General features: G+C 56.7%; 1 protein-coding gene across 1 annotated transcript; it reads right to left on the minus strand.

The window, feature by feature from the left end:
• Positions 1-1,183: 1,183 nt before the first annotated feature.
• On the minus strand, positions 1,184-12,856 carry HM13 (histocompatibility minor 13). Its single transcript, XM_042887443.1, has 13 exons — positions 12,686-12,856; positions 11,486-11,584; positions 10,255-10,337; positions 9,276-9,364; positions 8,471-8,556; positions 8,230-8,355; positions 6,436-6,493; positions 5,884-5,967; positions 5,529-5,565; positions 4,389-4,491; positions 3,840-3,925; positions 1,692-1,881; positions 1,184-1,268 (listed from the first exon to the last, which is right to left on the minus strand). The coding sequence occupies exons 1-12, from the start codon at positions 12,854-12,856 to the stop codon at positions 1,731-1,733; spliced, it is 1,173 nt and encodes a 390-aa protein (XP_042743377.1). The 3' UTR covers positions 1,184-1,268; positions 1,692-1,730.
• Positions 12,857-14,886: the final 2,030 nt, after the last annotated feature.

Here is a 14,886-nt window from a genome sequence, read left to right on the forward strand (position 1 = left end):
AGGGTGAAGCCTAGGGTACGGCGTGGGCCCCAACGCAGTCCTGAATCCTTCAGAACCCCAAAAGCTGCACGGGGATGAGCGCAAAAGCATTGGGGCACTAGGATGCTCAAGCCTGGGAGGAGGCAGAGCCCCATAGGTTGTGGTGCTGGACCCACAGCCCCGGGCAGGGCGCAGCACCCCACGGCACAGCCCGTGTCATTTTCCATGGGACGCTGGAGGCTGCTGAAATCACATCTGGAGTCTAGACTCAGCGACTCCATGGGCCGGGCCTGTCGGCCGCACCGTGCCCAGGCCCTGCTGCACACTGTTTGCTTAGCTGGAGGTATTTAATTGGAATTAAAGTGGCCCCTCTTGTTTTTGCGGACAGGGCTGTTGGAAAAGGAGCTGTAAGTCATAGAAAACATCTGTAGGAGGCTGCGAAGGGTCATTAGATGGCAGAATGCAAGGCGCCACTTTTAGTGCTCACAGCCGACGTGGGGAATAATAGCTCAATATGGCTTTTGTGGAGGGGCTGCCAAGCCAGTGAGCACTTTCTATTTATTCTGGCAGAGGGGACAGCTAGAGAGATGCAGGATCCTCCACACGCAGGCCCTGAGGCAGCCATGGATGACACTGCGTGCTGTGAGCTGCACACAGCCCCCTCCTACCCCAGGGACTCAAACTTCCCTACTGGGCACAGCAGCTACGGCCCTAAACCTGGGTCTGTGGCAAGAGGCCAGGGAAGAGCAAAGCACTGCAGGAGGGGAAGGTCTCTTAGAAACAGTCAGACCAGACCAGGGGTCCAAACCCCACAGGAAGAAAAAGGCTGCCGGAGGGGTCAGGACTCCCATCCATGGCTTCTGCACCAGGTTCCAGCAGCCAAAAATCACGGCCCCATTACCTCTCCTTCCTTTGAGATGGTTTAATATGAGAGAAAGCAAATGCACAATACAAAATTTAAAAACCGGCCTGTGGTTTGTCCCCTGCCTGCTTTGCACTCACGTAGGAGACAAAGCAAAGGAGAGTGTGGCTGCACGGCCCCGGGGGGCAGCAGGAGGGGTGGATATGTGGTGTACATCAATCCCCACCTGGGCGGCTGCTCCAACACACACAACACGATGCTCTGGCACAACTGTTTCGTCTGTCACTTGCGAAGGGTCTGGAAGGGCCTCAGCCCAGCGGCGCCAGGGTTGGTCCATGGGCAAGGTCACTTCTCTTTCTTGTCACCTTCTATCGTCTCCTCTTTGGAGGCCCTCAGCACCTCCTTGGGGGTAGAGCTCTCCTCGTAGCTGGGGACAGAGAAATGAGAGCAGAACGGTTATCAGGGTCAGCCCTTCTCTGGGGATTGGCATGTGTCAGAACCCAGCCCAGAGCCTGGTGCATCCAGGAGCCTGGCACTGTGTGTTTGGGTCTGTACAGTCAGTACAGTGACTGAGGTCGGGGTGGGCTCCTGCCACTGGCCACAGGGAGATGAGCGCTGCCCCACTGCAACCACCCTCAGCCATAGGGGGGAAAGAAGGGGGGGCACAGAGGGGCCAGGCCAGCTCCACAACTGGGCCCTAATGGAGGAAACCTGGGAGCACACCAGGGCAGAGATTTCAGCCTCTTTCCCTTTTCATGATTTCTGCCTCGCAGAGGAGGGGCAGCCAGCCCACAGCAGTAAGGTGACAGCTGCTGCATGGGGAAAGGGCAGAGCTGGAACAAGCCCCTACCTGGCCAGAGCGACAAAGAAAGGGCACCGCGTGCAATTGCTACATGGCACTGGGGCTTTGCTGCCGGCGTCGGCGGGGACAGGGCTGTTTCTGCTGCATGGAATCAGCAAGGCTGGCTGGCGAGCCGGACACGGTGGGGAAGTGGGTAAGTCTTGGTGTGTGCGGCAAGATTTCAGCAGAGGACTCATAGCTGCAGGAGACAGGAAGCAGGAAGGGAAAGGGGGAAGGACAGGACAGAAAGGAGGGGGGGGGGAGGGGAGGAGAAACAGAAAGAAAAAGCAGAAGAGTTTCTGAGTGAGATAGCTGCAAACCTAGCACCCTGTGCAGGCAGAACAGGATCCCCTCCGTCTGCTGGTACCTCCAGGCTGGCCCAGGGCCATGCTGTGAGGGCTGAGACTCAGGGAAGAAGCAGCTCCTGAAGGCATGCATGAAACCGGACAGCTGGAACCTGTGGGGGTACGAGCCTGGATGCTGTACTGGCAACGAGAGCAGCACAGGGGCTGTGTGGGCAGCAGACCCAGTGCCTTGCATGGGGCTGGAGGACAGAGAAGTCTTCCCACACCTGACATCTTAAGATGCAGAGCAGATGGGAGTGGGAGGCTCAGAAGGCTGAGCCAGCTCTGCTCCACGAGGACCCCTTCCCCAGGGCTGCAGCACAGAGCTACCACTGCCTACCCTGCAGCACAGCCTGCACAGAGCCTGGCTGCCCTCTCCCAGGCACTTCACGCATGGCTGAGACCCCAGGGATTGACTCAGAGGAGCTGGTGCAGCACAAAGGTGCAAGGGAGCCACACCTGGGTGTGGGGGGGGGATTCCTGCAGCACGGGCCTCTGGCCTGCAGGTTAGGAGCCTTGCCACATCCTGCTTTCTCTGACAGCAAATAGAGTGACTTCAGGGGGGAGCAGGCAGCTTTGCCGCTGATGCAGCCCATGCTTAGTGCTCTACGTGTCCTTATTCCTCCATAGGCAACTGCCAGGCTCCCCGAGCACCGTGCTGACCCAGGGGCCAGCCCTGCAGCTCGTCTCTCCCATGTGTTTCCTGGCACAGAGAGGAGGTGCTGCTGCGAGCAGCTGAGTCACCACACACAGGGAGAGCGGCTGCAGGATCCCAGGTGCACAGGAAGGACGATCCCAGGACACTCAGTGCCTGCAGCAGCGTCAGAAGTAAACATCAAAGCAGGGGCAGGTGCTGCAGGGCTGTGGAGCCAGCCCAGCTGACAGCCCGGTGGGAACACGCATACCTGCATCTCCCAGGGGAGGGGAAGGAGGCCGGGGGCAGCCCTGTTCCCCACTGTGCAGCTGCTACAGCCCAGGCCTCACTCAGGCACTGTTTTGCCTCTGAGCAGGGTGGGGGCTTGTACTGGTCCCCCCCCCAAGCACAGGAACCCCAGCAGCCCTGGTGGGATGCTCCCTTCCCTTCTTTGCTTCAGGTGTTTTCAGGCAAGCAGCTGTGCCGGGGCCACCACAGCCTCAGGCACACAACAGCCAGCACAGTGGATAAACAGCTCTCTGGCAGCCTGAGGGGGAGGGGGATCTGCTCTGCCTGGAGCAAGGGGACAGCATTCAGGAGACCAAAGCCCACCTGTCTGCAGTCAGTGGGAAGTGGCTGGATAAAAGCATTCAAGAGAAGGAGTGCAGCAAAGCAAAGACCCCTTTTTCTAGATCCCTTTCCCCATTTCTGCAGGCCCAGGGTTGCAAAGCGTCTCCTTTATCCAAGCACAGAGGCTGGGATGTGCTTGAACCAGCCCTGGCTGCACTCGCAGCTGGATCCAATTCCATTCTCCCCCACCCACAGGCCCTGGGACACAATGACCAAGTATCTCTGCACCAGGTGTGCGGTCCCACCCTCCCCTGCCTGCCAGCGCATGGGAAGAGCTTGTCACCAGAGCGTAAAGCAACACCAGATGCTGCCTGCCTGTTGGTACGGCACCAAGGCTCCCACACGGCTACGAGGAGGTGGCTGGAGCCAGGGCCAGCGTGTAGAAACACAGACCCACTCCCTCCGCCTACATGCATGCACTCACACACACACGCAGAGCATGCCCAGATGAACCCGTCCCTCCAGCTGTGCCCAGGCCTGGGAACATCTGCACGCTTCACGCGCTCCAACGCCACAGGCAAAACAGCTCTGTCCCCAGCTGAGGCTCACCTGAACATTTCGGTTACTTCTCCTTTTGCCAAGGCCACGAGAAGCGGGAATCCGATGCACGCAGGGACCAGGTACAGAAGAGCAGGCTGCCAGGAAGGAAAACAATTGTGAAACCAAACCACAAATTAACCCAATCCTCAGTAGGAGGGCAGGGAATGCTGGCCTTCTCCCTCTGCACCTGTGGCATCTGTCACAGATTGGTTAAAGCTCCAGAAAGCTGCTTCAAGAGCAGCTCATTTTTTCTTCTAACTTGGCCTCCACGCAGACTGGCAAGAGCACCCACAGCATGCAGCTCCTAGAACCTCCCTTGCTGTGCAGTTCAAGGCAGCTCAGCTGCAAAGAGCCCCCAGAGCACTAACCCAGATGAGTGACGCTGCCTGCTCCAGCAGGGCTCAGTTCCAGGGCTCTGAGCAGGGGGAAAGGCACAGGAAAAGCAAAGCCAAGAGAAGGAATGCATCTACTTTTTCCCTGGCGTGCTGTGGGACACTTGTGGCCAGGCTGGCGTGTCAGACTGCATGCATCTGTGTGAAGCAGCAAAGCAGAGCTTACCTGGGCATGCTTGAAGATGTGCATGATGAATATGGTCAGGCCCAGCCCAAAAATGTAGGCCACAAAGCTGGTGTAGAAATACGTGTGCGTGTTCTTCTTTAAGCTGTAGGGAAGGGAACAGAGCAAAACTTGTCTTGGGCTGGGGCTCTGGGGTGCCAGTGGCTGAAAGTGAGCCAGCTCAGCTATGCAGGGCATCTCCTGCCATGCTCTGTCCCTGCTCACAGGCCACCACAGGCACTGCCACCAGCACAGCCCCCAGTCCCATGAATGCAGTGCAGGCCTGGATGGGTTAACACCAATGCACGGCGGTGGGAAAGGGAAGGAGGTGCACAACCCTGCTGCTGGACAGCTGCAGAGCATAGGGGTCAAGGCTGGGACACAGGAGAGGTCCCACAGCTGCTTTCCCCTGGCAGCCCACTCCAGCACACGGTGTTTTATTATGGGCAGGCTGCAGGAGCTGGGATTCCCAGCAGGTGCAAGCAGGATGTGGGTGGGAACACCTGGAAAGGCTGGCACAGACTGGGAGGGTCTGTGCAACAACAACAGGAATGAGGCCACACCATGGCAGTGGCACGAAGCTGCCCGTTCCCAGCTGCTCCTGAGCTGGAGACATTCAGTGTGGGGTAACTGCTGAAAGCTACACCCTGGTGGCAGGTGCAGCTCCCTGCGTAGGAAGGAGCTGCGTTCCCCAGCATCTGCCCAGAGGCAGTGAGCACTGCCAGGCCTTGACTGGCACCCGTGTGAGCAGCACATCCCAGCTGCCAGCATCTCAGCTCTTTCCCACGCTGTCTCTGCCCCCCCCCCCCCCCCCCTGCACAGCTCCTGCACTTTGGTGCATAAGCCAGTGAGGCCCAACAATGCTGCTGGCCTGGCCCCCTCCCAAGGCTTGCCTTTCTGCCCTGTGCACAGCAACGCTCACCCCAGCATTCAGGACTTACCCACACCCCAGCCCTGCTCATCTCTGCATTTCCAAGAGCTTCCTCCTGCACCTCGCTCTTCCCTGCTGCTCTTCCACATCCCCACCCCATGCCCCAGATGAGAGCATAACTGTGCTACCAGCTCGTCCTTTTCTTCTACAACAAACAGCTCACGAGACTGCAAGATTCAACCTGTCAGCTCCCTTCCCGACCACCCACTCACCTGATGTCAAAGCGCAGCAGCAAGGCGATGAAGATCCCTGCAGGGAGAAGGAGAGAGGATGGAGGCCGACAAAAGGCTGAGCAACCCCACTGCCCCCGTGCGGCCATCCCTGGGCTCACAGTGCCCTCTCGTGGCACGAGGCACAGGGACGGCACGGGGACAGGGCTGCACAGTGCCTGGCTGTGGTGGGACACCCACGGGGCTCTGGCACTCGTGCAGCACCCAGCCCAGGTGGGAGGCTGTGGGGCTCTGGCAGAACAGAAGGCAAAGCAAGGTGAGGTGAGGAAGCCGCCTGCTCAGCTCCCCACGGCCAGTCCAGAGGCAATCCCGGCCCTGTTCTCCCTCGTGTCCTTACCTGGAATGACAATGTCTCCCAGCCCCAGCATGGCAAAGTTGTCAGCCTCCAGGCCCTTCTCCAGCAGGTCCTGAGGGAAAACCACTACGAGCAGAGAAAGGCAGTGAAGGAGAGAATGGGCTGAGCAGACTCAGCACTGCTGAGCCTGGCAAAAAGGGACAAAGGCAGGACCTCCAGCCCTACCCCAGGCCTCTGCGGCTCCCCTCCTGCTCCAACCCTGGGCACTGGATGGGAAACTGAAGGATTCAGGACCTGCCCCACTTGCAGGTTTCATCCACAACTCCCAGGACCGAAGCCACTGCCCACCCTGCAACCCCTCAATTCACCCCTCCAGCATTGCTGTTGTTGGGTTTGGGGTAATTGCCACCCCTGGCAGTGCTGGTGAATCCAGCCAGCTAAAGGCTTTGCAGTCCCTCCCCAACACCTGGCTGATGCAAGTGGTTCTAGAAGCCCCTTCCTGCCTTCATCTTGTCTTCCAAACCCAGTGGCTGGGGCAGAGCCATGGGTAGAGCATGAAGCTGCTGCTCCTGCACACAGGGAACAGCTACTCACGTTTTATTGGGGCCTCAAATGATTTGGCAACTGTCACCATCACGTTGGTACCGAAAACCTAAGGGAAAGCAGAGGAGTCTGGGGTGACCATGGCTGCATGGGGGACAGGCATACCATCAGTGGCATGAAGCTACAGGCAGCTTTCCCCACCAGCAGTACCGAGAGGATACAGACAGGCTATCCCAGCTCCTGGGGAGAGGGCACACGGAGGGAAGCCATTGAGCCTGCAGCACCAACCAGGCTGCATTCAGCCCCACTGAGCCAATGTGACACAACATGTGAAAGGGTGCAGGGTGTTACTGTGAGTAGGAGCCCTTGGCTGAGGGTCCCGACCACCAGCAGGCTGCCTGCTTCAACAGGGACCAGAGCACTCTCTAGACAAGCAACATTTTGCCCTGAGGTCATTCATCACTATTGCACTGTCAGCTTTCAACGTTGGCATTTTTTGGAGAATGGACTGTAAGCACACAGGTCAACCACCCTTATTTCTGTTCCTTTCCAGCTCCCAGCCTCCAGTCTTGGCTATACCAGCAGTAAGCAAATAAAGCACACGCTGGCTAATGCTAGAGCTAGTGATTAATGAGAAGTCCTAGAGCAAACACTCCAAGGTCTGTATGCTCTGCACTTTGCCAGGAAGTGACTGACAGGACTCTACACTGAGACCAGCAAAAAGCACTATATGCAAGTTCTCCTCAGGATTATGCAGGGACACCGTATCGTTGGTTGACTGAGCAATCCCTTTTCCTTCTTGAAACCCTCCTTGGATCTCACTGCAATTAAATCCGTGCCAAGATCCAAGTGATCCCTGCAGAAGGGCACAGCAAAGGGTTCTCCACTTTAGAGAGACTGATCAGACTGATCAGGAATGCCAACCTTTATGGGCAGCAGCAGGAAGCGAAGAACAGGGAGCATGGTGTTTTCCAAAACATCCTGAGGATGCTCACACCCCAAGCAGAGCACAAGGCACTGGTAAGGCTAACTGCTCCCAGTCCACTGCACTGGAGGAAGCAGCACGCAGACCAAGAAGCTGCACAGCTGACACCTCTGACAGAGGCAGCACTGGCCAAGTACAAAATAAGACACAGTAGCCAGGCTTAAACAGTGAGGGATTACTCAGGCAGCTGTAGCACTGCTGGACAGACCTCAAGGTATGCAAGTTTTAAGGCTTCTGGAAACAGAGTAATTCAGAAAGTGGATGCAGACAGGAAAAACTGAGGAACACAGACATTACACAGGACTCATGGAAAAGGGATTCAGAATCCCTGCAGAAAGATAAGGAGAACCTCAGAATAAAGACATTGGAGTGCTGTACTGGCTGAGGGAAAATGCCTGGAAGCACTCCAGTATTTAGTTCTCTGTGCAAGAGAACAGAAGGATGCTAAGGAAGCTGCCAGATGACAGAGCTGAAGAACTAATACAAGCAGGATCGGCGTTATCCCACAGCAGCCTCATCTGCCAGGCACAGGGCAGCCCTCAGTTATAAATGCAGATCACCAGGACGGGATGTGCTGAACACATGGGCAGCCTACAACAGCCAGGCTCCCAGATGAGATCCCTGCCCACGCTGGGATCTCCAAGTCAAATATTTTTTAAGATACAATTGGTGATCCCCATTCTGTCATCATTTGATTCTGTCATCATCCCCACCACACCCTTTTGGGCTGAGGAGATGGAAATCCTGAGTAAAAGTTCACGTCCAGCCAGCATGCTGCCTCTGAAGAGGCACAAGGCCACACACATGCCTTCTGCCAATGGCTGCAACTCGCATCTGCCCCAGGAAAAGCTCCTGTTTACCCAGAAGACGTCGTAGATGAAGAGGCCCCCAAGCAAGATGCAGCCAGTGCTGACGTTGTTCAAGTGCAGCAGCTCCACTCCATTGAGGGAAAATGCCAGCCCGAAGAGATTGTTGGCAATCCAGTGCTGAAAACAACAGAAAAGGAGATCTGGGTTCCACAGCACATGCAGAGCCATGGTCTTGCATCCCAAACCCCAGTCTTAGCCCAGCACCCCCCAGGGACAGTTGAGGCCCACTCACCTTCCTCAGCAGGTACCAGACCCCAACAACACTGCTCAGGGCCAGGCACACGAGATCCTTGGTGTCAAATTCATAATTCACTATTTCTGCAATAAAACACAGAAGTCACGCTTGAGGCAGCCCTGCCAGCTCTCCTTCCTGTGCAGAGCAGAGAAGGCCAAGTTCACAGCAAGCACCAACACAGACTGCAGTGCTGCAGCCCCAGAAGAGGGGACTCCTGCACACTGCCACATCCACAGTCACCACATCCAACCTGCACGTGAGCATGCAGCCTGCACTGGCAAGACCAGACCTTCTTGTCAGACTCTGCCACATGGACAGCATCTGTGATACTTCTGTCAGCAAGGAAATTGGATTCAGACACTCTCCTATGGTGGATCTGCTCACTCTTCCTGCACCCAGTTAACTCCTGCTGGTATCAGTTGAAGTATTCCTTTACCAGTAAAGCTACAGGGCAGACACTTACCAAATCACAGCCTACCAGTGCAGAGACTTGAGTCAGATCAGTGGAGGCAGCACTGCAGTCAGTACTACATCATCCAGTGAGCTTAAAATGCATGCATTTAACATCAGCTCCCCCTCTATAACACTGTTTCTGGGGATTCCCTGCCAGGCACAGGTAATCAACAGGGAAAGGGCCAGCCAGTGTAAGATGAAGCACATGTCTGTGCAGAGCTGGCAGGGCTTACAGTAGGACACACAAGGCACAGCAAGGAGCAAGAAGCAAGTCTCTGAGGCTGTTTTGAAGGGCTGCATGTTGAAACAAGCGAGCAAGAAACAGAAACAGACTGGCAAGCCAGCGTACCTTCCTTGCTCTCCCCGGAGCCCTGGGTGAAGAGGAGCTGGTACTGTTTGTTGGGGAAATTTGCAGGGAAGAATCTGTTCATCATGGGGCTGAAACGAAAGTTGGAGAAAAGGAGAGTTCTAGAGAAACCCCACACGGGGCCCTGCCTGCACCTCTGCAAGACAGCACTGCAGCACAAAGTGTCAGCCTCCCAGCAGGACAAGGAAGTCTCAATTTTTGCCACGTCAGGGATCTAGTGTAATCCCCAGCTTGTCACCAAGCAGGGGAGCTCATCCTCCCCAGAGGTCTGATTTGCCTGCATGTGGCTGTTCCTAGAGACTCTCTAAGGAAAGAGACACAGAGCATCATGTGCAGGAAGCAAGAACCCATCCTTGGTGTGCACACACTGGAGACAAACAGTCCCCACACACTGTACAGGTCTGCTCACCCAGAACTGACTATGCCACTAGAAGACAGCTCTGCTACCGAGCTGAGAGCAACGATGAAGCCTGAGCAGAACAGCAGAACTGCTCTAGGGAAAGCATCTAGCCCCCAGTGTCCCACAGCTCAGGAAACAGGAAACAGATTTTAGTGCATCTGTTACTCAAACAGCACGAGGTTTCAGCACTTTGCACCAAACAAAGGATGGTGCCACAAGATCCAGCTGCCAGTTTCAACTGTTCCAGAAAAGAGAACAGGGGTGTTGAGGAGCTCTGCCCTCCACAGAGCAGTGAGGACAGTGCCAGGCCAGAGCAGCTCCTTGGGGTGTGATGTTGGAGGGATCCACACTACCAGGAGCTCAAGGCAGGAAGGACTCCTGAGCCTTTGGGATGACCTGGCTCCCCTAGGAAGGGCTCACAGCACACTCAAGACATGCCTTCATGCTGTCCAGATCCACCAAAACAGGCAGCAAGCCAGGACTTGGCTCTGCCTCGAAGCACCAAGGCTCCAGAACATCCAAATCAGCCCAACACCCTGCAGCCTCGTGACTGCACCCTACCTGATGGTGTGGGATAGGGCGAGGATCCCCAGCACAAAGAAATACATAGAAAGCAGAAGATTGATGTACTCTTGAGAGAATATCTGCAAGACAAAACCACAGAGAGGTTACAACTGCATTCTCCCAGCGTGAAGCATAAGAAAGTGCTTAATGTGGTAACTGGCAGCTGCTCCGTTCGTGCCCCAGGGAAACAGGAAGAAGAGTCGAAATAACCCAAATTCTTGCATTGCTAATATAAAATAAATTGGAAAGAGCAAAACAAATGCAACAGGCCTGTGAGTTGTGACACATCTATGAGCCACTCAGTTAAAAAAAAATAACCCCTGTGCTGCAGAAAGGAGGGCAGAGCCTCCCCACTGCATCCCCACAGTGCAGCTGGAGCAGAGCGAGGCAGCGTGCCACTCCCAGGGCAGCACTGCCTTCCCTGCCCCACTTTAGCAGGGTATTATTAGATCTCCTGCCCTCCAACACACACAATGCCTTTCCTCAGGATCACATCCCTAATTCAGAACGTGCTAAAGCCTACGTGCTCACACAGGAGGAAGAATGCTGGAGCACCAGAGCTTAGAGCAGGATGCAAATACGAAACGGAAAAACCACACGCAGTGGTTTCCACGGTGTCATGCTACAATGTGTCCTTTCCTGGTGCCCACAGAGGATCCTTGCAAAGGCCAGAACTGTGGATCTGGGGGCTGCTTTATTATCCCACCATCTGCAGAAGGTTGGCGGATGCTCTGCCTTACTGCCACTGGCCTAAAGGAGGAGCTGCTCTGAGCAGGGAACCAGAGGTGCTTGAAGTCAAGGCACCTTTTCCATACGGCCTAAAGCATCTGCTGCTGGGACTGCTTCTCTGTGACTCAAGAACTCATTAACTCAGCTTCTTGGATCCGCACATCTAAAGAGGCTTCATCTGGACACACATGGGCTCGCTCATGAGCTCATCTTCACCAGCAATTATCCAGGGTCACAGCTGAGACATCTTCAGAAGCACAGCAAGGAACACAACAGACAGCAGCATTTGCAATTCAGAAGTGCTTAGCCCCCTCCAGTTTTGGTTTGTGCACCTCCAGATCACCCAAGGAGGCAGAAAGAGCCCAGGGGTGAGCTCAACTCTCAGCAGCTCTGAATTACCCAAAGGCTATGCAGCCTGGGGAGAACTCTTGAGAACAAGCACAGCACGGAGGAGGCAGGCAGTGTGTTCATGGCACATCAACACCATTTGCTCACTTACTTTAAAGAAGAGGTAGAGGCCCAGAAGGGTGCAACTGGCAACAATGGGAAAACGAGCAGCATCTCGGCTGGTAATGGTCTCTGGCATCTCTGAGGAGTTCTGGGGAAGGAAAGAGAGGACAGAAATGGATTACCTTGTGGCCCGTGCTCTGGCTTTGTACCTGAACAGACAGGGGCTCTCAGGGCTCCATGGCAGCAACTGCCATTGGCTCCCAGTCATCTGCAGGGTTGCGACTGGATCGCAGGCAAAGCCCAAGATGGAAGAAAGCAGACCTGCCTGCATTTGTCTTTCCAAGGGCTGCCACAATTCACTGCACTTTTCCTCCTGAGAAGGCAGAAACCCTGCCTCCCATACTGACGTTTCTCCTTTTTTGCTCAGAGCAACGCTGTGCACCTCGCTGCTCACGCCTGGCCGTTCCCACAGCCTCCCCATCTGTGCACACCATATGTTGCTCACCCTCTGAATGTCGTTTCTTTCCAATCACCTTCTCATTGCTCACCTCACTTCTGAGCCACCCCTTGTGTTCAGAAGACCCAGATTCCTCAAACCGCTTCGTTCCCCAAACAGCTGTGCATCAACACAGCCAAACCCCCTCTGAGCCACTTCCCAAAGCAGACCCCCAGCACCGGGCAGGACAATTGCCTGCCCAGCTCTTTTCCCACCACAGGAGGCACAGGGGCTGCGCTCTCGGTGCTCAGGGCTGGAATCTCGGGCAGCAAACACCCCAGTCCGTCACTTCCTAAAGCGTACATTGGCAGGAGCCGCTGCGCAAAGCGACTGCGAGAGAACAGCAGTGTGGCCAAGGCACAGCCGCTGCCCAAGGGGACACGGCTCCCCGCGGTGTGCAGGAAGAGAAACCCCCACAACACCACAGCCATTCCCTGCCGCAGACCTGCTGCACGCAGCTCCGGCACCCGGACCGTAAGAACAGCTGACACCATTAAACGGAGGCACGGCGGCAGAAACGGGGATTCAAAACAACAGCTCGGAGAGGCCCGCGCGCATCTCCCAGCAGCCGGGCTGGGACACGAACCCGGGCCCGCCCGGAGCCAGGTAGTACGGCGGGGAGCAGCGGGGGTTTCCAAGCGAGGCGGAGCGGGGACGGCCGAGCGCCCAGGGAGCTCCGAGGTCCCGTAAAGCCGGAGCGGGGCGCTCGGCCGTGCGGGAGCCGCGCTGCCGGGGGCGGGAGGCCCGGGGTACCTTGCTCTTGGCGCAGCTGACGGAGCGCAGAGCCCCGAAGAAGATGGGCAGCAGCGCCATGAGGACGAGGCTGCCGTAAGCCAGGGCGATGCCCTCGGGAGTGGCGGGAGGCCGGGCGCCGGCGGCGGGCACGGCCTGAGGCCCGGCGCTGCCGTTCTGCGCCTCCGCCATGGCGCCTGCTCCCGCCGCGCGCCAGGGACACGTCCCCCCTACCGACCGGAAGTGCGTCACACGGCGCCGCGTCAGCGCCCGGCAACAGGGGGCGCGTTGCTAGGAGACCGAGCGCTGCACCTCCCTACGGCCCGGGCCAAGGCCTGAGCGCGGCGCTGCGCTCGCTTTGCTGCCCACGGGGCCGGGCCCGGCTATTCTGCTGCCTCCTCAACCCCCCCCCAAGCCCCGCCTTCCACCGTCCGGCCTGACTCCGAGCCCGGATCCCACCGCTGAAAGCCAAAACCCCCCCCTCTCCTCAGAGACGTCGCGCTGTGTCCCCCAGTGCTGTCCCTTGGGAGGGCGCGGGGCGGCACGGCGGGGGCTGCGGTGCAGCGTGGGGTGTGCAGGCAGAGGGTTTGCCTCCTGGGTGGGAGGCTGTGAAAGAGGGCGCTGCGGGCCGAAGGGATGGAGAGGAAGGGGGAATGGTTTTGTGCTGCGGGGTCCGGGGGATCCCAGTGCCCTCCCGGCAGGAGGAGCGGATCGCCATGAGGTTGGCGGGATGGAAGATTTCGATCGGATCCCTTCCAACTCGGGATGCCCGATGGCTGCCGATGCCGTGGCACGAGGTTGGTCCTGCTGACGGATTGCAGTGCTGGGACACTGCGCTGTGTCAGCTCGGACATGTTTACCCCACTGCGAGGATCTGTGCTGACATTCTGCCTGAGAGGGGAACACGGCGGCGGCTGCCTAAGTATGGACAGCATTTTTTGAAGGGAGACAGAGGATGGGATGCAGGACAGAGCCGAGCCCGTACCACGTGTGAACCAGGTCTGGGAGTCCTGAGCTTCTCCTCCAGCGCCGGGCTGGTTGTGTGCTCTGCCCTGCTGCACTGTCCCCTGCACACCCTTCAGCCCACCTGTAACTGCGCTCAGCAAAAACCTCTCTTACAGAAATGCCTTGTCAGTGAAAGCAAACTTCCTGTGCTGCTGGACGAAGGCCAGAGCTCTGATGGAAAACTGGCCAAAATGCATGTTTTCCTTGTGAATATTCCCTTCCTCTGAGCTGCTGGCATCCTGGCCATGTCACCAAGCCACCTCCTCCTCCTCAGTGCCACCCTGTTCTCCTCTCCATGGCTCGGATGTCCCACAGTCCCTGGCGCTGCCCACATTCATCACCACAGCCCTGGTTTGGCAGTTGCTTGATCTGAGGCACAGGCCTGGTAAAAATGGATTTTTCTGCATTCTTTCCATCTAGCAGCAAAGCCCAAAAAGAAGAGTCGAAATTCAGCACAGGTCAGCAGGAGCTGCCCCTGCCTTTCAGCAGGACGAGATCCTCTGCTGCCAGCAGGGAAATCTCTTCTGTCCTGTTGTGGAAAAGAAGGATTCACCCAGCGTAAACCAGCACTTCACATTGTTACGGGGTGAAATCAGCCTCCTGAACCTGCGGTGTATCCCAGCCTCTATGATGCCACTGTGGTCCCACCACATCCCCTCCCCAGGGTCTGGTTTGGGGTTCACAGGTTGCAGTGAGGATCACAGCATCTCCACTGGCTTTGGGAACTGGCCCAGAGCCGAACCATGGGTGGGGAGCAGAGCACAGCAGGGACAAAAAGGCCTGTGTTACATTACTTATTTTTTTTTCCCCAATATTTTTCACTTCTTTTAAAAATAAATCTATTTCAGGACCTGGGGTGATTGATAGTTTCGTATTCCAGGCAGAGGGTGGATGAAAAGCCCTCACAGGAATGCTGATGTGCCTTTCTCTGGGGCTGGTCTCCTGCCTGGACACTGTCCTTATGGTGTCACCAGTTCTCCCACAAAGAAAAGGGACAGGCAGTGTGCAGCATCCCATCCTATGACACGGCGCAGCGAGGACAGCCAGATTCTAGGTGACCATAACCCAGCCTAGAATGATGTCTCTGGGTGTCCACTCACCCCCAGATCAGTGCCAACATGCACTGGTGTTTCTCTGGGTCTTGTTTCTCACAGACCTGTGCCCTGTGAGCAGGCTGCCAAACCTTCTGCATGTTTCTTTTTGCAGGAAAACCTCTG

Source organism: Lagopus leucura, unplaced genomic scaffold (assembly GCF_019238085.1).
Source record: "Lagopus leucura isolate 7727_CA_CO unplaced genomic scaffold, USGS_WTPT01 Super-Scaffold_100083, whole genome shotgun sequence".
Taxonomy (NCBI): Eukaryota; Metazoa; Chordata; class Aves; order Galliformes; family Phasianidae; genus Lagopus; species Lagopus leucura.

Bases quoted from the DNA above. Each gene is read 5' to 3' on its own strand.
- HM13 (XM_042887443.1), bottom strand. From the start codon at position 12,856: ATGGCGGAGGCGCAGAACGGCAGCGCCGGGCCTCAGGCCGTGCCCGCC. The intron at 8,356-8,470 runs GTGAGTGGGCCT...TGTTGTTTTCAG, and splicing joins TCTGGTACCTGCTGAGGAAG to CACTGGATTGCCAACAATCT. The intron at 6,494-8,229 runs GTAAACAGGAGC...GCTTTCCCTTAG, and splicing joins TCATCTACGACGTCTTCTGG to GTTTTCGGTACCAACGTGAT.